We start from the raw sequence: 24,543 nt of genomic DNA, 5'->3' as shown, positions 1-24,543 counted from the left end.
TAAATAAACGTTGGAAAAAAAAAAATTAAAAAAAAAAAAAAAAAGATTTTATTTTTAAGTAATCTCTGCACCCAACGTGGGGCTCGAACTGACAACCCTGAGGTGGGAGAGTCACATGCTCTACTGACTGAGCCCACCACGTGCCCCCAAGAATGATCAGCATTCATAATAACAGTGTTCACATTAAAAGAATTCTGGGGGCACCTGGGTGTCTCAGTCGGTTGAGCATCCGACTTTGGCTCAGGTCATGATCTCATGATTTGTGGGTTTGAGTCCTGCTTCGGGCTCTGTGCTGACAGCTTGGAGCCTGGAGCCTGCTTCAGATTCTCTGTCTCCCTCTCTCTCTGCCCCTCCCCTGCTTTCTCTCTCTCACTCTCTCTCTCTCTCAAAAATAAATAAACATTAAAATTTTTTTTCAAAAAAAAAAGAAATCTGGAAAATGGAAAACTAAGTCGAAAGTATCAATAAAACTTCAAATTACAGTGGAGTCACTAGACTTCAAAAATAAGGGAGTCCAGTGGGCATCTAGGAAGAAAGATTATTTCTGCTATAAAGGAAAAGAAAAGAAGCCTTCAGAGTATCATTAGATTACCAAGCAGTACTTCAATACATTTCAAAAAGCAGAAATAACCTGAACAATTCTCTAATCTCAATGCAAAAACAAACAAAACCCAAGAAACCAAAACCAAAACAGAAACAAACAAACAAACAACAAAATAAAACCCCAAAACTGGAATTACTACTAGAAACAGAAAGGAAAAACCCTCTATCCCCCGGTGTGGGGGGACACTGAAGTTTCTCTCTGTCAAAAAATAAAGTCAATCAGCAAGATTATCTAGAAAATAACGATGATGAGCACACAGAAGGCATGGAGCTAAAGCAGGTTCTAGAGGGACATTTATAGCAGGTGAGCACTTCCATAAAGAAACAAGAGGGCAACACAAGAAGTTAGGACTAGAAAAGAAAAAGAAAAGCAAAAACAAAACAAAGCCAATAAAAACTACTGAAAGAAATGAATAAAGAAAAAAAAAACCGAACTAAAAAACACCCCCAAATTAATCAAATAAATTTATCCACAACTCATTCTTTGGAGAAATGAAAATAAACAAAACATTAGCTAGATGAATCAGGAATTAACAGAGAAAGGACAAGTCCCAAGAATAAGAAAGTAACCGGGGAGGAGTAGAAACAAACACAATTACAGAGGTAATTGAAACCATGAAAAGAGATTATCCAACACGGAAAATCGCTGAAACCTTGGATGGAAGAGACTGCGTTTATGAGAAAATATCTCTGACAGAAACCAATCCCACAAGAGAAAGCAAATCAAACAGAAGAATGTGCATAGCAAAGTAAGGGCATGGTATCTGGCCTAATGTGGTCTAATCTATAGGAACATTTGAGATGGAAGGGTGCTCACAATGGAGGGGAGCCCTCAGAACCGTCTGTGGCCCGAGGCTAGGGCTGCCTGTTTGCTCTTAACTATGGTCAAAACAGATGCAAAATCTTTCATAAGTTATTGGCCAAAGGAATAAAGCATCAAATTAGATTAAAAAAAAAAAAAAGACAATATGACCTACTGAGTTAATTCCAAAAATTCAAGAATGTCCAATATTACACAAGGGAAGAAATCATAATATCCTGCCCACGGGTGACAGAAACCGTCTCTTAATACATTCAAGATCCATTCTTTAAAGAAAAACAAAGAATAAAAAGAGAAAATAAAACTTCTCTAAATAGGAACAAACAGTCACCTCCCTCAAGTTATAAAACCTACTTAACCCGAAAGCCAACATATTGCTTAAAGGAAAAACACCAATCCTACTAAATAAAAACAAAACAAAACAAAATGCAACAGGTAACTATGTCTACTACCACCACCTTAATGTGAATTTTTTATGGAAGTACAATTAGGCAAAACAATTGGAAAGAAAATTAAAACTCAGAAAATGGAAATTCACTTGAAAATGATGTGATTATACGTCTGAAAAACCTCAGATCAAGTGAAAAGTGACTATAAACAATGAAAGAATTCACAAGTCATCAGAAGAAGCGTACTTACTGAAAACCTTTTGAAACCCTTCTGTCAACCTTTTAAAAAATGTGACCACAGCACCTATTTCTAAAAATGGGCCATCGAGCCAATGGCAGATGTTCACTTGTCCACCTGCAACCATTCCTCAGGAATCCTTGGTGATTGCCCTCTGTTTTGTTTAAACAAGGGTGGAATTCTCTGATGTTTCCTCACTTTAAATTCTCCTAGTCCTGCTTTATTTCCCTATGTGTTACCATAAATATCTTTTTTGAAAAAATTTTAATATTTATTTCTTTGAGAGTGAGAGAGACAGAACGCAAGCAGGGGAGGGGCAGAGGGACAGGGAGACATAGAATCCAAAGCAGGCTCCAGGCTCTGAGCCGTCGACAAATAGCCCAACGTGGGGCTCTAACTCACAAACCATGAGATCATGACCTGAGTCAGATGCTTAACTGACTGAGCCACCCAGGTTCCTCACCATAAAAATCTTTTAATGAGGTATCTTCCTATATTGTGCACCACAGAGCTTACTTGTACCTGAGCATACAAGAGAAAGGGAGCCCCACAGACACCGGCTCAGAGACTACTTGGAGGGTCTGCAGCAATCCATGATGGAAGAGGAGACCACAGTCCAACTGTGGGAGCTGGTATCTCTAGTGAGTTCGAGAGAAGCCCCAAAAGCTCCCCCACTGTTGGGAACCACAGAATATGACCCTGTTTGAAATAAGGGTCTTTGCAGATGCAATCAAGTTAAGGATGCTGCATGATCATCATCCTGAATTCACAGTAGGGCTCTAAAGACAATGACCAGTGTCCCTGTCTGTAAGGGACAGAAGGGGAGGAGGTGCAAAGACACAAAGAGAAGGAGGCCACGTAAAGACAGACACGTAGAGTTTTGAAGCCCCACCCACACCAAAGAATGCCAAGGAGTGCCAGCAACAAGCGGAAGCTGGAGCAAGGCACGAACGTGCTCTCCCTCGGAGCCTCCAGAGGGATCCGGCTCTGCCAACACCTTGGTTTTGATTTCTGTGAGAGAATAAATTTCACAGTTTAGAAAGTGCTGTTGTTTTCAGCACCCACGTTGGTGGTAATTTGTTACAGCAGCCCTGGGGAACCAATACAGTATCTCAGCGGGGAGTGGGAGGAGTGATACATAGCGACAGCCCTGTACAGGTGTGTGTGTCTATGACCACAAAACTGATACACGGGATGGCCAGATCCACCTTGTACCATGTAGCTGCTAGTGAGTGGGGCAAACTGTAGCCCCCGAGGTTGGTTAGAGAATAAGAGTGGGCTCCTCCAGGGAACAAGACATTACAGAGAAGGATGGCACAGAAGCTCAAGATGTCCTGCTATAAGTTAATACTATAAATGACTCCTTTGGCACTTCTCCCTCTCATTGTTGACAAGGGATGAGCTATATCTCAGGGGGTTCCAAAACCAGGCATTCCATTAACCTACAGGGGCTCAGATCCTCGGGTATTAGCAAACCTTCCAAACTCCAGTTGCTAGTGCAGTGTGGGCTTCTAGGACCTCGTGAGGATGAAGCTCACTGCCTTAAGTCTGGGTGGGCACACTGCAGGATGGTCAAGCAGACCAGACCTGTGCCCTGAGGAGGTGCAACCCAACCCCTGTCCTGCTCAAAACTCCATAGGTCATTTGGGACTGTGATTATTGCTATACTCCCCCAAATATTTTTATTTCCCCTTTCTCTCAGCTTCTGTAAAAGTCATCTAAACTCAGCAAAATGAATAAATGCTGTTGTCGTCTTCCTTGAAAGGAGGAAGGTTTCATTGAAGGTTAGGGACCAGCCCTGACAGATAACTGGTTTTTCATATATGCTAGTTCACTGAATCAGCACCAAGGCCAGCAACCGTCTAGGGAAGTAGGTGTTCCTGCTGCCATTTTACAGTTGAGAAAACTGAGTAAACTAAAGAATTAGTCCAAGCTCATGTAGCGTTGCAGTCTGGTTCTCCAGGAAGCACATTCTGAGACACAGTTCAGTGGGTACTAGGGAGCTCCCTTTGGATCAATGCCCGCGGGGAAGAAAGGAAGCCAGACGAAGCACAGGGAGAAGCTGAGCTGTGATGAAGGTGTGAGAACTTTAGACAAACCTACAGAAACTCCAGAGCTGCAATGGCCCACCGGAATTGCCCTGAATCAGGCCAGGCTAGATAGACTCTATAGGCCCACCTCAATCAGCCATGGATGTGGGCCATCCTTGAAGAGACAGAACCTTGAGCTGGCAGCCCTGTGAAGCTGAGGCAGCCTTAAAGAATCTAAGGGCCAACAACTCCCCAAGAGCTGGGCAGCAAATCTTTCTCTTGAGGGGTGGTCCACCTCCATGTCTACCACACACAGCTAGAAAGTGGGAGAAACGGAATCCAAACCCGGAGCCCATCTGAGGCCAAAGTCCTTTTCTGTCCACCATCTGCCATGTCAAAACACTCATGAGCTGCTTGAGAAGGATATCAAAAACGATTAACCCAGCGTCTGGCCAGCAGGATCTCACATCTCCTAGGAAAGGCAAAAACTGATGCACATCATTCTCACAAAAGGCATGCTGGGATTATCGTTGTAAAGACAGAAAGTACATCCCCTCCCTCTGTTCGGGGCCTGCCCAGTCCCCAACGCACTCCACAAACAAAACGAAATGTTTTAAGTATATTACTAAGCAGCCATTATTATTGTTACCTGATGTTTCTTGGCGCTAACCATGCACCTGGCCCAGGTAAGTCATTTTCATTTATCATCTCATTTAACCATGTCCGTGGCTAGGAAGAAACTATTATTACCATTCCCACACCACTGGTTAAGTAGCCACATTTCCAGGTCCATCTTTCCTTGCAGTGTCTCCCAGTAATTACGCACACATCCTCTCTCCACTGCACCAAATCACTGAGTTTCTGTCTACTCTTCAAAGAGGTCACTTAGAACCAGAGCAAAATTCTTGCTCAAGTTAAGCTGTAGATACATTTTTTTCTCAAGTTCATACAGTTCAGCAAATTCATTATTCATCCTGCAAGTACAAGTTAGAAGTCCTGTGTCCCCATCAGGGGACTGATTTTCTCATTGTCTTCTAGGAATTTTAAGGAGCAATTACAGGGGGCTCTGGGTGGCTCCGTCAATTGGGTGTCCGACTTCCGCTCAGGTCATGATCTCACGGTTCATGGGTTTGGGCCCCAGGTTGGGCTCTGTGCTGACAGCTCAGGGCCTGGAGCCTGCTTTGGATTCTGTGTCTCCCTCTCTCTCTTCCCCTCCCCCTCTCACACTCTGTGTCTCTCTCACTCAAACATTAAAACAAAAAAATTTAGGGGCGCCTGGGTGGCTCAGTCAGTTAAGTGTCCAACTTCAGCTCAGGTCATGATCTCACAGTCCGTGAGTTGGAGCCCCGCGTCGGGCTCTGTGCTGATGGCTCGGAGCCTGGAGCCTGCTTCCGATTCTGTGTCTCCCTCTCTCTCTGGCCCTCTCTCACTCATGTTCTATGTCTCTCTCTCTCTCTCTCTCAAAAATAAATATAAAAGAATAAAGAGCAATTACGGATGGATTCATATATGATTAGAATCAATATCTTTCACAAACTCTCCTCAAAAATAAACACTTGGAAAGGACAGAGCCTCAGATCCCGGTGTACTGTGGAACGTGGCTGTGTGGGTAGGTGACCACGTGGGGACGATCACGTGTCCAGATGTCCACCAGTGAGTGTGCCACTCAGCCAACCTGTAATCGATCTATAATGTATCGTATTTGATATGAATCTGGTGGTTTGAATGAACAGAGGGCACACAGTTTTGATGACAGAATCCAGAAGAGGACATAGAGACTGATGAAGGGTGACTGATCAGCACTGTTCATTTCTCGGGAAACCCTCTTTGTTTCATGCGCCTTTGATCAAATCTCCAAGACAAAAACTCGTGGTCTGACAGGGCTTCCTTTTACCTCTGTCCCTTCTGTCCTGTCTTCTAAACAGCCTCACAAATGCTGAAAAAGAAACCGAGGTCTCATTCCACCGGGACAGTAAAAGGATTAACTACCAACAGGAAAGTTCTGTGTCGAGCATTCTTGCTGTTTCACTGCAGGAAAGTGCCAGAACATTCTCCAAGCGGTAGATAGGATGCCCTGCAGCAAAGCGTTAATAGTGTTGCTGTTGGTCACTTGCTCCACCAAAGTCTCCCCGGTGGGTGATGGTGTTGAGCTCCGCCATTTAAAGGTGGGGCGGGGATTCCTGCCGGGCCGGGGGGACAAGGAAGGAACAGGACCGAGGAGAGCAGACGTGTGCAGTGCCTTAGATCTGCCTCAGGATTCAGTCACATCAGACACTTTCCTATTTTTACCTCTTTTCCAGGCTTACCCCCATTCCTCCCAAATTATAATGTCGTTAGACCCCATAACTGACAGTTTGCTAAAACAGGATACAGATCCCCCTCCATCGATAGCTAGATGCTACACAAAAGGAACAGTGGTTCAGTGTCCTTTCTTCCCTCTTGTGGAAAGTACTAACATCCTGCGCTTCTCCGAAGACAAGACAGTAGGAAGAGACGTCCAAATTCCCAACAATTAGTCTCCTCCAGAGCCGCAGTCCCGGCAGCTGGTAACCTGCTGCTTTCCTTTTGAGCTTCTCAGATTAGATCCTAAATGCAATTTAATTCCAGACTCCAATATACAGTTCCTGAATTATACGGCAGAAGAATCAGTTATGTAACAAATCTTCATGACTACCGATTATGTTCTTGCCATACGTGACAGACTGTATCTTCTACTTTAGGTCCAAACTAAAATTTTTCAAAGTGTATCTTAAATACGGCAAAGTATCCACCGCATACAGGAACCCTCTACCATTTATCAGAAACAGGAGTAATCCTGTTAGAATAGAACACCAATAACCACTCCTTCGCTTATCTTCTCTAATAAATATGGGTTCCCAAATAACTGGCCTGTGTAAGTAAATCTGTATTCAAATTAATCCTTGTCTCCTGGGAAAATAAATGATACACAAAATGAAAATCCAGAATGTGGTGTGAATACCAAGGAAAGGAACATTTAAGAAAAGTAAGTAAGTTTCAAATATAAAATGTAATCGTGGCATAGAAACAGGACTATTTGGCAATCCCCGGGCGGGGGGGGGGGGGGGAGCTCGGCAGACTGCCGGCAGTAATGTTGACCTACAGAAGTGTGGCCAACAGAGAAGAGAACACAAGTATATCTAATCAGATACACAGGCTGTAGCAGCCTACACCAACGCTTGAGTGACGGACTCCCTGCCCCTGTCAGGGAGGCAAGCTTCCTGCCCCGCTGCCCAATCTTGTCTCCAGGCCGGCCACCCTCACTCGTGAGCGGAAGCAGGATGCAGCACCTCAGTCTCCCTTTGCTGGATACAGCCATAAGCAAAGAAGACACCTACCTTGCTGCTCTCAGAGAATTTTTACTCAAATGTGTGCTACCTTACTGATACAAGGAACCTTCTTGTTTTCTAGTTAACCGTGCAATGCTAAGGACTTTTGGGGCTCACACTAAATTTCTGATAGATAAATAAAATAATTCATTCTTGGGGCACCTGAGTGGTTCAGTAGGTTAAGCATCTGACTTTGGCACAGGTCATGATCTCACAGTTCGTAGTTTGAGCCCTGCGTCGGGCTCTGTGCTGATGGCTCAGAGCCTGGAGCCTGCTTCGGATTCTGTGTCTCCCTCTCTCTCTGCCCCTCACCTGCTCTCTCTCTCTCTCTTTCAAATAAATAAACATTAAAAGAAAAAAAAATTAAATAATGCATTCTTCTTACATCAACAATGTAAAACTGCTTTTGGAGTTTCCTGATATTTGAGGGTCATATCAGAAAAACTGCTCTTTGACACCCAGTTAGGAAAACAAAGACGAAGTAATTACAGGAAAAGCTGGGAGACTAGTACAGTACAAAATGGATCAGAGAGCAGCTGGAAAAAAACTTCTTCCTCTTCCACAAATAAACTCTGTTCAAATAGTGTTCTTTTTCTTCCATTCCCTTGCCCCCTCCTCTCTCCTCCTGCCCTTCTTCTCCGTTTCCTTCTCACCTGAATAACTCAGTCCCCAGCCATCAGGCAGAGCAAGGAACATCTGCATCTAGAGGGGACCAGGGAAGCTGAATTCGCCCAAGGTGATAAAGCTGGGGTGGGTTCCAGCAGCCTCTACAATGGGGAAGACACAGAGGACACAGCCCCGGTTGGGGGAGGGGGCACCCTCAGATGGACGTGGTGTCATAGCTGAGCCAGGGGAGGGGGACAGGTGTCAGGGGAGGGGAATGTGGGCCAAGTGAGAAGACACCTGTGTGGGGGTAGGGGTGGCGACTGAGATAGGAGACTGGTTACACACCGGCATTGATCCAGTAAGTAAATACGTTAAGAATCATTGCAACTGAACTTTTTTCACTATTGGTCATGGAATCACAAGAGAAAGGGAGAACACTGGCATGAAACTTGTGGCAGGCTGGAAAGACTGGTGTGAAGTCATGGTGTCTAATATGTAGGTATAGATAAAAGCTGGGGCGCCTGGGTGGCGCAGTCTGTTAAGTGTCCGACTTCAGCCAGGTCACGATCTCGCGGTCCGTGAGTTCGAGCCCCGCGTCGGGCTCTGGGCTGATGGCTCAGAGCCTGGAGCCTGTTTCTGATTCTGTGTCTCCCTCTCTCTCTGCCCCTCCCCCGTTCATGCTCTGTCTCTCTCTGTCCCAAAAAAATAAACGTAAAAAAAAAAAAAAAGTTGATGCAGATGTAAATGCGTGTGCCCCTTGTCTTGGAGTAGTGACAACCCAGTGGGAATGAGAAGACCTACAAGCCTAGAGCTTGCTAAGTGCCACTCTTCACCAAGAAGAACAGGGCTCCTCGGAAGGATGGCAGATTTTAGGGCCAGGGCAGGGAAAGCATGAGATGAGCCTGAAACGTCTTGTTGTGTCAGAAAGCAACGAAGTGCTCAAAGAGTGATGGGGACCATCACCAAAGGTGCAGAAGCCAGCCTGAAGGGGCGCCCACTGGGCAAGTCTGAGCCCAGACTTGTGGGCTCATATAAGTGGGCTTATAACCCTCTGTATAGAACAGGGAAACACAAGACTGTCTAGACATCAATAAGTGAATAAAACAGGATATTTGCCTGGTTTCAAAGTACCTCCCCACAAAATATGCCTTAATTACAAAGAAGAGAAGAGTAATGCCAAAGCAGTAAAGCCTGGCAGACGGCCATCAGACGAAAGACCAACATAAACGATGAGACCCTGAGAGACCGTGATGAGAATGCACCATCACCTCTGTGTTTCCTGCCAAAGATGCATCAACCGAATCCATTCATGATGAAACATCAGACAAAGTCAACCTGAAGACCATTTGTTAAAGTAGCTGGCATGCCATCCTCAAAAGTGTCAAGATCACAAAAGCCACGGGAGGACTAAGGGGTTGCTGCAGATTGAAAGACACCAAAGAGATTAGAGAACACATGGCAACACTGCAGAATTCTGATCTGGGCCCTTTTCTGTAAAGGACGTTGTTGGGAAAGCTGAATGAATCTGAATCACAACAGCACAGCCATGTGAATTTCCCAATTTTCATAGTTGCATTATGGTTAAGTGCAATGGCATTGTACGAGATACTGTCTAAAGCATTTAGCGGCTCCGACTTGAGCTCAGGCCATGATCTTATGGTTCGTGAGTTCAAGCCCCGTGTCGGGCTCTGTGTTGACAGCTCAGAGCCTGGAAGCTGCTTCGGATTCTGTATCTCCCTCTCCCTCTGCCCCCGGCTCATTCTCTCTCTCTCTCAAAATAAATAAACATTAAAAATAATAGTAATAAATAAAGGATTTAGGAGCAATGAGACATCAGACTGGTAACTTATCTTTTGGTGGATTAGGAAAAAAAATTCTCTGTATTAGATTTGGACCTTATTGGTAGGTCTGTGATTGTTTCAAAATAAAAGTAAAAAAAAAAGTCAGGGATTATACTTTATATTTAAATGTACTAGAAATGCTCATTCATCACTTTCAGTGATTAAGTAAATTCCCTCAGTTGGGTAATATATTGTAGCCTGAGACTGAATTCTACTTCAAGATAAATGCTGGGAAAATAAATGTGCCGAGAACAATGAACTCTGTTAATCAACGTGGAAGGGAATAGGGTTTTCTATGAAGTCGACATTTTGGTTAACAGAGAAGCATTACATGCTATCAGTGGATTGCCAATGTTCCAAAAATAAAGTGAAACATTCTTTTCTTTTCTTTATTTTTTTGAGAGAGAAAGAAAGCATGAGTGGGGGAGAGGGGCAGAGGAAGGGTGGGGTGGGGGCGGGGAGAATCTCAAGCAGGCTCCATGCAGAGCACCAAGCCCAACACAGGGCTCATTCCCATGAACCATGACATCATGACCTGGGCCAAAATCAAGAGCTGGATGCTCAACCAACTGAGCCACCCAGGTATCCCCAAACAAGCATTAATATAGGTCCACGCTAAACAAAATGCACTCTGTCTTCAGCGGTTTATAATGTAGGGGGACACTGATCACCACTCATCAGCAAACCTCTTTCTTCATATGAAACTGACAGCCTTTCAGTAATTTTGCGTTAAACAATTACACCATGGCAGTATAACCACCTAATGTGTATCATCCTAATTTATGTACACTTTTCATCAACAGTTATCAGTGAAGTGTTTTTCTCCCATCACAAAGCAGTGCTATTTGTAGGTTACATGTCCAGCAGTGGCCAAAGGTGCTTAAATCTCTTTTCCTCATGACTTTGACATTTACCAACGGACCTTCCATTTTCAATCTGTCAGTGTATCCTGCCTTTCCCTGCCCTCGGAATCATTGTGAAATTACTTCTGAAGAAAAGGAAAACTGACGTTCTGTTCTTCTGCTTCCTTTCAATGTTTTTCTTACATGGAATCATTTGGAATGAAAAACTTTTATTCTTTTTTGCTCTTCCAGAATTATCCTATCTCTGGCTGTCCACTGATAAAAATTGTTTTTCTTTGTGTGTTTGGAAAATTGAGTAACTGAATGTTTAAGATTACATTCTTTCCCAATTTTTTGAACTTGCAGAAGAAAATAAAAATGCTCTGAAAGAAAAGCAAATGCACTACAGTACGTAGTGACCTAGAATACATCAGATTCTTGACAAACCATTTATTCCCCCCCCTCCGCTTTTTTTTTTAAACCCATTTGATCCTTACAGGCATGTATCTTAATCCTCCTTTCCAAGATATTTTTTCTATTACATCTGCCCCAGCAGACACTGTATTTATTCATGAAGGGGCCAAAGAGATAGGTACGAAATGTTCAGCGGATGTGTTCTAGGGTAACCTAAAACCAGAAAAGTGTTGTAAGCCCTGAAAACAGGCTTGAGTGCCCCCGTGTCTGTGTGATGAGGGCTTTCCCGCAGTGACTGTCATAATGTCAGCTGGCTCAGCTGATCACATACCCGTTCCTACTGCAGAAACAGACCCACCCACCCCCCAAGCCCCACTCCAGGGAGACTGGAAAAATGGAATTTATGGGAGAGAGGAGACACATCCCATAAATACCTTCAAGGGAGGCTCTGACATGCGGCGCAAGGAAGTAAAAGCTGGGGCAGAGCCCGTACAAAAAGGAACATTTTCCCCGCCTCTTCCCAGGCGCAGCTGCATTGTTTCTTCTTTTCATAAAACACCACCTTCGTTCCTTCCTTTGATCCGTTACTGACGGGTCGCCATCTGGGCCTCGGGTGGTGCCGGCTACTCGGGCCAGTGGCAGGGAATGCGTGCGGGCACGTGGCTTTGCTCCACGTCTGAACCAGTCAGCGGGAACCTGGAGCCCACCGTGCAGAATCGGGGCCAGGGTTCTGACGCTCACCCCGTGCCAGTGAAGGCTGTCTTTCAGACCACTCCGACTGAACGCCGGGCTTCACAGGAGCTCTAGGAGAGGAATGTTGAGAAAAGGGATCCCCAGAAGGCTTTCCAGCTAAGCGGGATTTCCAGACACCCAAGGATAAGCCTCCAGCTCTATGTCAAGTTTCCAAATGAAACATTCCACCGAGTGAACGACAAACGGGTTTCTCAGACCCCACAGGGCTCGTGTGATCCGTGTCTAAACCCCCACTTTCAATGGCAGTGCTGTTCCTAACCAGTCCTCTCACCCTCGGCGTTTTTACACCATGGCTGCATTTCTTAAATTTGATTCTAACAGAGCGTAATTGAACATACCTGTTTCAAGTAAAAAAAAGATACTTAGGGACAACTCCAAACCACTGACCCTCATGTTTATGGATGTGCATAGCAGGAAATCAAGTCACTTTTCAAATGCTTTTAACTAATTAAACACAACGGCTTCTTCGAAACCCCACTTACTAGCAAAGCTAAATTTGCTGTCGTAGCATTTGAAAGATTTATTTATTTATTTTTTTTAATGCCCACGGACCTGTCAGAAGATCAGGAAATGGAGATCTTTCCCCCTCTGTAAAGAGAGGGCTTTATCGGATATGAAGGTGGGGGAGAATTATGAATTTAACTGTGTAAGTTATTTTCACTCTAAAAACAGGGTGCTGAATTCCAATGCATAGTAAGAACAGCTCTGAAGCATCCACAGTCACACGACCATCCAGCAACCAGCAAAGTGGAGCGGCCGTCCGCAACGTTCGCTGTTGCTGACTGCTACGTGCTGATGCCGCTGCTGGAGGTGGGGTGTGGCTGGCTCCCCACTAGCCACACACAGCCACCTCGGGCACCTGCCGGGTACCCCAGTCGCACCCCGAACAGGTGCACAGCACCCCTGGCACCCAGAGGTGGGGGTGGGGGGCACTGGTCACCCACCTGCCAGACCAGGTGCTCCTTGGCCCCGGGCGTTGTGGACAGGCAGATGCTCAGCACGACGGTGTGGGAGGAGGCCGTGAGCACGCTGGCGATGATGGCGTCTCGCATGTTGAAGGGGAGCATGGTGTATACCACGAAGATAATGAAGAGGAAGAAGGACACCTACGGGAGAAGAACAGGGAGAGTCAGCAAGAGCGCCCGTCCCCAGTGCTTCTCTCCCTTGCCCACGAAAGGCTGCACAAGACGCCGCGAACTGCACCCGTGTAGTTTTGTGTTTTTCTTCTTTAATATTTACTTAGTTTTGAAAGAGACAGAGAGAGACTAAGCACAAACTGGGGAGGGGCACAGAGAGAGGGAGACACAGACTCCGAAGCAGCTTCCAGGCTCTGAGCTGTCAGCACAGAGCCCGACGCGGGGCTCGGACCCACGAACCGCGAGATCGGGACCTGAGCCGAAGTCAGACGCCTAACCGACTGAGCCACCCAGGCGCCCCGAACCGCACCCATTTAGAGAGTAGTATTATGAGAAAATAAGACAGCACATTCAAACAAACCCAATGGATTACAATAAAGGACTAACTCTTGTGAGGGGGAAGAAAAAAATCATTCTTTTTCAAGATTTGAAGATTTCCAACGTTCATCCCCAAACTACTGCAGACATTAGGTAACTCTGAGCACTCTCTGGATCTGGATGCAAGCTGGTCCCAAACTCCTCGGGTTTAGTATCTGTGCTTCCAAACACACATCTGGATTCCTGAGCTATGTCTCCAACTGTGTCGGGAGATCCCTGGAGGGTGGTCGGGTTTCATCTGGGGGAGCTGACGCCAGAGGATCGTGTGGTGTGGACGTGTAACAAATTGAAACAGCTCAGAGGTGGTTCAGCTGTTATCAAAACCACTTGGCAGGTTCTCCAAAAGTTAAGCCCAGAACCACCTTAGGACCCAGTGATCCTGTTCTTAAGTACGTATCTTAAAGAACTGAAAACAGGCATTCAAACAGATACATGCACACACGTGTTTGCAATAGCACGATTCACAACAGGCAAAAGGTGGAAACCACACAAACGTCCACCAGCGGATGAACGGATACACGGCCTGTGGCACATCCATGCAATGGAATACGAGTCGGCCAGAAAAAGCAACGACGTACTGAGATAACATGTTTTAACACAGATGAACCCCAAGAGCATTATGCTAAGAGAACGCAGCTAAGGCAAAAGCCCACAGGTTCCATTTGTACGGACTATCTAGAATAGATAAATGAACAGAGACGGGCAGCAAACTGGTGGCTACCAGGGGCTGGAAAAGGGGGTAGGGGAAGTCACCACCTGGTAGGCGCAGAGGTCCCTTTTGGGGTGATGACAGACTTCCTGGGACGGGATGGAGGCGATGGTCGCAGAACACCGTGAATGTACTAAATGCTACCATATTCTTCCTTTTAAAATGGCTAATTGATGTTACGTGAACGTCACCTCAGTGAGAAAGAAAAGCCACAGGAGAGCTTACAGAAAGATTCGGAATGGAAAAGGGAATGGCTTAGCAGGTAACCGAACAGGCTGTTTTCGTCAAAAAAGCAGCAGAGACAGAAGAACACCGAGGGGGGTGAAAAGGTGATAAATCAAGTGGGGAAAGAGCCAAGGTCAGGGAAGCAGAAGAGCGGCATCAGGAGAGCTCCGCCCCACAGCTCTTCACTCAAGAACAAAAGGGAAGCTAAGCAAGGAAAGAGCTCGTCCCGCGTGCAGAGTGACCCGTGTTGCATAAGGAACCCCAAACCCCAGCACAGCTGGAAAGACAGGGAGACACCATGCCAGCTCTTCCGCGGGGAGTCCGGATGTGTGTTCGCGAGAAGGACCTGGGCACCAGGCGCTGCTCACGGTGGGTCTGAAGACAGCAAGGGCTGCAAGGACACTGGGCCCCCTTCCTGCATGAACAAGGGGAGCCGCACCACAGGTCATGATCAAAAAGTAATGGTCACCATTTCACTGTCCAGGGGTCTGCGGTATAAGCTCCATGGGTACAAGCATCACAGACAAAAGGGCATATGGAAGATCAGGGGCGCAACCTAAAAAGAAATTTGGACCTCTCAAACACGCCCCTTCCTTTTCTCCCAAACACCTGCTCACTGGACAAGCACGTATGAAGCTTCTCTGAGGTTCTGGAGGTGGAGGACAGATGCAGAATCCTGGCTCTCAGGCACGTGAAAGTCACGTGTATCAGCCGTCACTTCACAGCTGATGTATCCGGAGAGAAGGGGTACCCAGCCCCACTCCAGCGAGACACTGGGGTGAAGTCCCTGGGTCATCGTCTCTAAGATCCTGCAAGTTCAAGCGTCTCAGAATAACAGCCAAGAAGAATCCTACCAGGAGTGTGAAAACGAATCCAGGAATCCCCCTTAGGGAGCTTTGGTTGGGCATGGCCCATCTGTTCTATGCCCACTCCTCCTAATTCAGTCTAGTCATAATGGACTTCAGGCCAAAACATATGGGCAAAAGGATCACCATGGCCATACTATTTTGCTGGTAAATGCTTTTTTATTTTACCTCCTTAAAAAGGCTGTGAAGATGCTTTTCATTCATGTATTATTATACAGCATTCTACACTTTCTATTCCATATATGGAATGGGAAAAAAACATGTTAGACAGTTTATGTACCAAAACACCTAGTATTGATGGAAAGAAACCAGGCGTTTCTTTGGAGGGACCTTGCTGAGCTAGGTGCCAATCGACCCAAGCAGACTGGGGCAGTCCCCTGCCTCCACTTCCCAAGAAGAGAATATACAGAGTGATTTCTTAGAGCCCCAAATCAGATTTCAAAACTGCCAAGAACCAGCACGTGCATTTACGGAGCACTCAGTGTACAAGTGCCTTCTCCACTCTTCAATAGTTGCATCCTGCTTTCTAAAAGGGGTATCACTGACCCAGAGAAATGGGAAACTTGGCCAATATCTCCCAACCAGTCAGTGTCAAAGCCCAAATAGCAATCCACAGGTTTAATTCTTCTATGTGTTCTTGGTAAAGAGTTTGACCAAGACAAACTTTCCCCTGATAGGAATCCCATGAAGCTGGGATTCATGGGATTTTTCCCCTGATAGAAATCTTTCCCCTGATAAAAATCCCATGAGGCTGAAGGTCTAACAGAAGACACACGTGCACACAAGACATTCTTGCAAGTCTGACGTGGAAAGACAGCAGCTCTTTCCCCTCCTGCTAAGACAATCACAGGAAGTGCCCGCATCTTGGCTCAGATGCTGAACTCTTTCAGTAAGTAGGACCGATTTTTAATGATCATTACGAAATTGCTAATGTTTCAAGATTTGCTCATATTTCCTTCATTTCTATACGCTTAACTTTCCGTTTGTGTTTACAGACTGGCGGTTTATGATAAATGATAACACACAACAATGAACATTTAACAAAACTGTCAGTTAGAGGGGAGCCTGGGTGACTCAGTCGGTTAAGCATCTAACTCTTGACTTTGGCTCAGGTCATGATCTCACAGTTCAGGAGTTTGAGCCCCATGTCAGGCTCTGTACTGACACACAGAGCCTGCTTGAGATTCTCTCTCTCTCTCTCTCTCTCTCTCTCTCTCTCTCTCTCTCTCTGTGTGTGTGTGTGTGTGTGTGTGTGTGTCCCTCCCCCGTGCTCACTCTCTCTCTCTCAAAAGTAAATAGATAGATAATTGTGCATGGTCATGGCTTATTGAGAAAATTAAATTTACTTTGGAATCTCTACTACAAATTTACAGGAAATATTTTTAATCCAGACACTGTTATTTATACACACGGCATTAATGAAAAATCCTATTTCCTACAAGAGGTATTAAATGATTATTTTCAGGGGCACCTGGGTGGCTCAGTCAGTTGAGTGCTGGACTTTAGCTCAAGTCATGATCTCACAGTTCTTGGGTTTGAGCCCCCTGCATCGGGCTCTGTGCTGCAGTGCAGAACCTGCTTGGGCTTCTCTCTCTCCCTCTCTCTGCCCCCTCCCCTGCTCACACTTGCTCTCTCTCTCTCTCTCAAAAATAAACATTAAAAAATGGTTATTTCAAGTATTAGAATTGACAATTACAAAAAAGAGCCTCTCTTAAACAACTACAGTTTTCCTCTAATGCAAAAACCTGCAGTTCTTTGAAATTACCGTAACTTTTGAACAGCTTAATTTTGGACAGCTTTAAAACTCTAACATTATTTCAATTATTTTACAGTTCAGCAGACATTTTGAGCTTTGAAAAGGAAGCACATGGAAAGCTTATCTGCATTAACCAAATGGAGAATAGACATTCTGTTTTCCAAATACAATTACTCCTGTTAAGTGTTCATTTTTAGATGACAAAATGAATTTTTTTAAAGGTCAATTAAGCAAGCTGTATTAAATCAAGTTTTGAATTTTAGTGGCAGCATTTCAGGAACAGCATGAGGTGCCCAGAGAGCCTTCCACAGGCTGGACGAGGAAGAAGAAAGTCAAGTGTGGCTGCAAGCCCCACATAGGGAACAGTCTTCACTTCTTATTACTTCCAGAGGGCTCTATTTTTCCTTTTAGCCTTCTTTCCAAAGCAACTTCAACTAGGGCCATATGTAAAACCAAAATGGATTTGGCACATCTAAAGAACGTGTGGGTTAAAAGCTCCAAGAAGGCGAATGCAAGCACTTGGGTTTCCATGTTCCCATGGGGACATTTCCATGACTGACAGCCTCCCTGACTGTATCTCTGTCCGGAGGCTGAAGAAAGGGGAGCCACCGGTGTGATTACTGAGACCCTGCACAGACCCCTGGATCAGCATGACACTGGAAGAGGTAGAACTCCTCCCCAAAACACCCGACTGAAGTGTTTCCCTTAACTTAGGCCGCCATTTGCCTTTTGTGAGACATCCACATCTTTCTCTCTGGGCTACTTGAACCTCAAGCGCTGTAAGTTTCAAACCAAGTTAAGAGCTTCTTTGTTATGTTCTTAAACCTATTCCTCTTGCAGGGTAACGCAATCCTGCCCACGATGCCTTTGTCCCCAACAACCCAGGTGCAAACTTTTAAGCCTCGCCGTTGACAATTCTTCACGTCCACACTCGAAAACAATGTCTTCTTACTTTAGGACCCCAGAGTCTCGCATCTGTTTGTCTGCGCTTCTCCACCCTTACTTCCACGAGGCTCATGACCTTCCCATCTGTTAAATACGCTTCCATACTTTTCTCTTCCTCCTCCCCATCCCCCCCGACAAGGGAGCCAGAGTGCATATCCTTCCTCGTTTTTGCCTGTCCCACCCCATTCTCCATGCTTCTGGTAATCATTAGGACTCATCACCAAATATTTCTAACTCCCTTCCTTCTGGGAACATAGTACCAATGCAGTGAGCATTTTCTTTTAAGTCAGAGGAAGCCATATGACTTGCTTTGACAAATAAAGTGTGGGAAGAAGACATATGTTATCTTTTGGGTAGAAATTACTGCACAACTTACCAAGCCCCCTCCCCTCCCTGGCAATCATGGAAACATGATGTTGGACCTCCTCCCAAGCTTCGTGTCAAGTGAGGGGCAGATTCCCTCAGCTGACCCACACGGACCTGTGTTCATTTGAACCTGCCATAATCCTTTGTGGCAGTAAGCCCCTGGGACCCCAAGCACAGCTTGGGTGGTCCTGACTGACACCAAGCTCCTACAACACACACACACACACACACACACACACACACACACACACACACGAGTTTTACTGATGGATAGATTAGATTCCTTTATATGCATTACTCTGCAATTTGCTTTTAGCACTGAATTATACATCATGGGCATCTTTCCAAGTCTGGAGATGTGAATATATGATTTACTTTTTACCAATTACAAAATATTCCACAGTAACGGATGCACCAGATTTTCCTTGCACTAGCATTTCCTTACTGCTGATCATTCATGGCAAGTTAGGCGCCCCTTATCCAACTGCTGTGGTAATATTCTCATGGATCTCCCTTTCTCCAACATTCTCCTTTCCCTAATCCAGCCAACATGCAGCTGCTATATTCGTGATGCTGAAGACACAGGTCCAGTTGGTTCCTTCCTTGGATGAACCTTTCCTCTGGCTAACCCCTGTGCTCAGAACTCTTCTCTTCAAGGGCCCTCACGGTCACAGAAGAAAGTGGAAACTACACAGGCTGGAGGTCAAGACTCCCCAGACTGGCTTTTCACCTCTTCCTAGAGCCACTTCAAGGACAAACTTTTATCATCTCTCCACCCACACTCTCCAGCTGCCCCCATCTCATTCAGAGTCCAGGTCCTGCCAGTGGCCACCAGTCCCCAGATGTGGCCTCCTGGGGCCACCTCCCCTTTACTCCACCCACTCACTCCTTCCCTCCATCTGGCCTCCAGGGCTGTTTCTGGGGTCTGCCCAGAATGCTCATTCCTGGGTGCTCTGCCCATGCCTCCCCTGCCTGGCTTCCTCTCTGCACTCGGGTCTCTGCTCACTGTTACACTTTTAAGCATCTCTGCTCTTTTGGGGGACACAGGTCAAACCATAGTATCAAGATCATGCCGTAGATCAGACCAGACTTTCGATTTCAACTCCTTCCCCTCCATTTTACATCTCATACGCCATTTCCACATGGAGGATAAAGAATAAACTTCACAGTTATTTACAGTTTATGAATGAATCACAAATCATTTCATACAAATGATTTTTTTTTACTTTTTTAAACGGAAAAATTGTTGCAAACATGGAGAAGAGCTGAGGTACCACTTAAGCAACGGTTAGAAAGACACAGAAATGGTCCTAACCTGACTCTACATAGATCTGGTCTTTGACTACCCAGGTCCCTGGTGCAAAATCCGTGGATTTTCAGAGTGTGGTTCACGTTTGTTTCAGAGTTCAATGGCAAGCAGAACGTTCCCAGACGTGTCAACAGTAGCTTCAAAGATGGAGCTTCCAGTTTTTCCATCCAAATGGTACCCCAGCGTTACTGTCCTCACACAGCTCTGCTGTCTAACCCCACTTCCCCGAGCACACACAAGCAAGCACGATCAGGAAGATAATCAGGATTACTTATGTAAATCGCCATGGTTCTGTTGAGGATACACCATCTGAGAAACATTTTCTACTCTTTTATGCTAATAGTGCTAAGAGAAATAACATCCCAGTGAACATACGTATTTTATAATCAGAAGACGAGCTCCTCGAATTGTTATCTCCCACAAATCTCGGAGAAATCAAAAATAGCACAGTGTTGAAAGTACTAGCTTAATTTTCAAAGGCAGAGATTTCACTAAAAGCCATAGGAATTATACCTGCTTGACTGGAGCATGAATTGTAGTTCTTTTAACGCGATCGCTTGTTGTTTTAGAATACGACTACAAATGCCAAAGTTTCGCAAAATTTCCCAAGGGAAAGAGGGAATTCTTGACTGTATCGATCTAACTGAGCATTCTGGAAGTAAATTCTAAATATGAACAAAACTTTTCTTTCTGAATGGTACCCTTCCACCTCAAAGGATTGCTGGCTTTGAGAATATCTATGCCACTATCTAGGAGAATTTACATTTTTGTCTGGAAACAACTAGCAAGATATTTAGCCAGAAGTGTGCTTTAACTTTCCTCTTAAGTTTTTGTTTCAATTCCAGTAGAGTTAACATACAGTCTACTATCAGTCTTAGGTGTAGAATTTAGTGATTCGACATTCCATACAACACCCGGTGCTCGTCACGATGAGTGCACTCCTTAATTCCCCCCACCTGTTTCACCCGCCTCCCCCCACCCCTGCCGCCCACCTCCCCTCTGGTAACCATGGGTTTGTTCTCTGCAGTTAAGAGTCTGTTTCTTGGTCTGCCTCTCTCTCCCTTTGCTCTTTTGTTGAGATGCAAAATGATACTTACCTTTTCATCTAGATTAGTATTTTCTTTTCTGTTATCGATCATACTTTCTATAAGGACTGGAGTCACTGTTCCATTTCTTAGTACAAATATCACAACTGTGCAAACAGCCTTTTCTTTAATTGGGGGCCCTCAGTCATACCAATGTTTAATGCTAAGACATCAGTGTATGTCAGGCTTCTGTGAGTGTCTCTTTATGATTACTCTTTTTAGGTTTATCTTCTTCCCCCTTCCCCTTTTTCTTTCCCAGGTCCTCCCACTGGGGAGGGTATGCACTTGCACATCTGTATCTATATCTCTATATGTGTGTGCATATACACATACAGAGAAACACATGTATATTATATACATATACACATACACACACATATACATATACATACATATATGTAATCCCTGTGTGTGTGTGTGTGTATGCATATACAGACTTTGGGGAATCCACATATGCCACCCCACTAAAATCCCATCAAACCTCAGCTCTGGTATCAGTTAAGAAGCCACCTCTCCTCCGCTTAGAGACATAGGCTTTCCCACAAGCACGAGTCAAGGGAAGGACGGTCTGCTCCACAGAGGAAGTCTAGATCTCTGACTGAGGTTGAATTCAACACAATTAATGTCATGGATGCTTCCAGATGCTTCTGGAACTTTCTCAGGTTCCATTCTCTTTTCAACCACTCTGGCTTCCCAGGGCCTCGCACAACTTTACACGGGTCTATAGGCTGAGCACACTGTCTCAGTCCTAAGATCTAATTCTGAATTTCATGCTTATGCACCACAGATTACACAAACACAACAGCCAAATCGTCATTAATACTATTTACAGGAAAGTATTACAGAGACTCTAGATCATCAGAAGAGGCTCAAGTACGGGGGAGCAATTCTCATTACACAGATTTGATCTCTCCAACCTCCAACCTTTGTCCTCACATTCTCTCCCATCTCACTTAATGAAACTTCTAGTCCCCATCCTAGGAACTATTGTTAATAATTTTCTCTTCCTCATTCTCTTGATCCTTAGAAGACATCCTGAATCCGCCTACCCCTTTCCACCTGGGGCTACACCTCTAGTCCAACTCATACGATCACCTCTGGATTCTTGCAAAAGCATCCGCCTACACTTAGTGCCCTCTAGAATGAATTTCCCACACAGAAGTTCAGGGTTTCTTTTAAAATTGAGATACAATTTACATATGATGTGTGCACTTAAGGTGTACAACACGATACTTTTACACACTGCAATACAGTTACCACTTCTAGGTACATATCCAAATGAAATGAAAACAGGATGTTGAAAACTCCCGAGTTCGCTGCAGCGTTATTCACGACACCAAGAGACGAACAATCTGAGCGTCACAATCTGAGCGTCCATCAGTAGATACATGCATGAAGATAAGAGATACATACACACAGTGGAGTATTTTTCAGTCATGAGAAGGAAAGAAACCCCGCCCTTTGCAACAACACGGATGGACCCTGAAGGCATCATGCTAAGTGAGATAAGTCCAAAAGAGAAGGGCACTGATGATTTACTGATACGTAGGGCACCACATAGATGTAGAATCTAAAATTTGAAAAAAGCCACCCTCGTAGGAAGAGTAGAACAGTGGTTAGGATGGCAGGTCCGTGGGGAAATCTTCAAAGGGTACGAACTTGCAGTTAGAAGTTCGGGGATTGAAAGCACAGTATGGTGATTAAGCAGCAACTCAGCATCACATGCATCCAAGTTGCTACGAAATCAGACCTTAAGTGTCTTCCCCACAAAACAGGAATGATACTCCTGGGCTATGATGGAGCTATCAGGTAACATGTCACGGTAATCAAAGTGACCTTTTAACACGTTAAGACCAGCCACGCCACTCCCTCTTGGTGTATATCCCGCCACTGGCTTTCTGTAACACCGAGGATATGAAACACGCAAAGTCCTCATCCATGCCAGCGAGGGTTCCTCATGTTCTGGCCTGACTGACACCTCCAATCTCCTCTCTCACCAACTCCCATCACCCACATCCACAGTCCCTCCATACTGGCCTTCTCGCTGGTCCCTGAACCTCAAGGCCTTTGCACGTTCTGTTCTTCTGCCCCTAGTGTTCTTCCTCCACCCTCCCTTGGCTGGCTTCTTCCTGTCATTCACAGCTCCCCAACTCAAACACCACCTCCCCAGAGAGAATCCACTGATCCCCCTACTGACAATATCTCCCCATTCATGCCCTAGCGAATCACCTTGCTTTCAGTTCTTCATATCATTATTGGAATCGGAGCATTTACTTTGATAGTTTTCTAATCCTTCTTTTCCGTCTCCCCCATGTAAATGCAGGCTCACAGGGACAAGGGCTGCGTATGGGTGCTTCCCTGCACCTGAGCACAAGACCCGTCACATAAAAGACCTCCGCAGATACTTGCAGAAGGAAGGGATGCAACATGGCGGGTGCAGTGACACACGAAAGCTGTGAGCAGGGAAGCCCGAGGCGGCTGACCGACGACGAGAGGCGTGTGCTCGGGGAGGTGTTAACCCAAGGGCACTCCCCGAACGTGCATCAATCCCACCGCCACCTGGCGGGTCACTGGACACCTCTGGTTTTCGGCCCAGCTCACCTCAAGCCCTGACGGGTGACAAAGATACGGGAGACTAGCAGACATCACGGGCACATACTCTTCATTCAAAGACCCACACAAGCTATAAATAATTGAAACCACTTCGGAGCAAGTAACGAAAATGAAACCCACTTCCCACTGTCAATCCTGTAAGTGTCTGATGACCTCTGGCTGGGTGGATATGTGGGCTCACGGTCCATGCGGCACAGGGGACACAGGCTTCCTTGGCACTTCCCAGTGCTCCCTGGACCAACAATGACCTTGAACTGTCCTTTCCGTTGTGGAGCTCATACGCCTGGTACACCACGGATACGCCTCGCACCTGGGCCCCAGCTCACCCGGGAGCTTGTCAGAAATACATGCTCTTGGGCCCCGCCCTGTGTGGATGGATTTGACTCTCTACTGTAATCCTGTTCTGGGGTGATGTGCGTGGGACCCACGCTGATCCCTGAAAGGCTGTCATTGGGTTCAATGGTCAGTCACTCGTCCTCTGGTAGCCATCACTGCAGGGAATTTGCAATATTCGAACCAGAAAGACCCATGGAACAAGGGAAATGTATGGTCCAAGTCTGGTGCTAAACACCTACTGAGTTAATCAACAAATCAGTGAACTGTGATGAATAATTTCTTGTCTTTGACCTGGTTACCAGATTTTATTTCTTGAGTCCTCCATGCCAATTTTATTTTTTTAAATAGAATTAATTGTCAAATTGGTTTCCATAACACCCAGTGCTCATCCCAAGTGCCCTCCTCAGTGCCCATCCCCCAGTTTCCCCTCCCCCAGCCCCCCATCCACCCTCAGTTTGTACTCCGTACTTAAGAGTCTCTTATGGTTTGCCTCCCTCCCTCTCTGTTTGTAACTTTTCCCCCCCTTCCCCTCCCCCATGGTCTTCTGTTAAGTTTCTCAAGATCCACGTATGAGTGAAAATACAGTGTGGAGGTTCCTCAAAAAATTAAAAATAGAACTACCCTACGACCCAGCAATAGCACTGCTAGGAATTTACCCAAGGGATCCAGGAGTGCTGATGCAGAGGGGCACTTGTACCCCAATGTCCATAGCAGCACTTTCAACAATAGCCAAATTATGGAAAGAGCCTAAATGTGCATCGACTGACGAATGGATAAAGAAGATGTGGTTTATATACACAATGGGATACTACTTGGCAATGAGAAAGAATGAAATCTGGCCATTTGCAGCAATGTGGATGGAACTGGAGGGTATTATGCTGAGTGAAGTAAATCAGAGAAAGACAGATACCAATTTGATTTTAAAACGAAGACCAG

General features: G+C 45.5%; 1 protein-coding gene across 4 annotated transcripts in view; it reads right to left on the bottom strand.

Annotated features, from left to right (window-relative positions):
- ADCY2 (adenylate cyclase 2) overlaps positions 1-24,543 on the bottom strand; it is a 391,814-nt gene that overhangs the window by 284,131 nt on the left and 83,140 nt on the right. For all 4 annotated transcript variants that reach the window (XM_040493726.1, XM_040493706.1, XM_040493715.1 and 1 more), the window contains exon 2: positions 12,828-12,989. In XM_040493726.1, the coding sequence (XP_040349660.1) occupies positions 12,828-12,989 (162 nt within the window). The remainder of the gene's footprint in view (positions 1-12,827; positions 12,990-24,543) is intronic.

Source organism: Herpailurus yagouaroundi, unplaced genomic scaffold (genome assembly GCF_014898765.1).
Source record: "Herpailurus yagouaroundi ecotype Mexico unplaced genomic scaffold, PumYag 29, whole genome shotgun sequence".
Lineage (NCBI taxonomy): Eukaryota > Metazoa > Chordata > Mammalia > Carnivora > Felidae > Herpailurus > Herpailurus yagouaroundi.
This window is presented reverse-complemented; position numbering and strand designations above follow the sequence as displayed.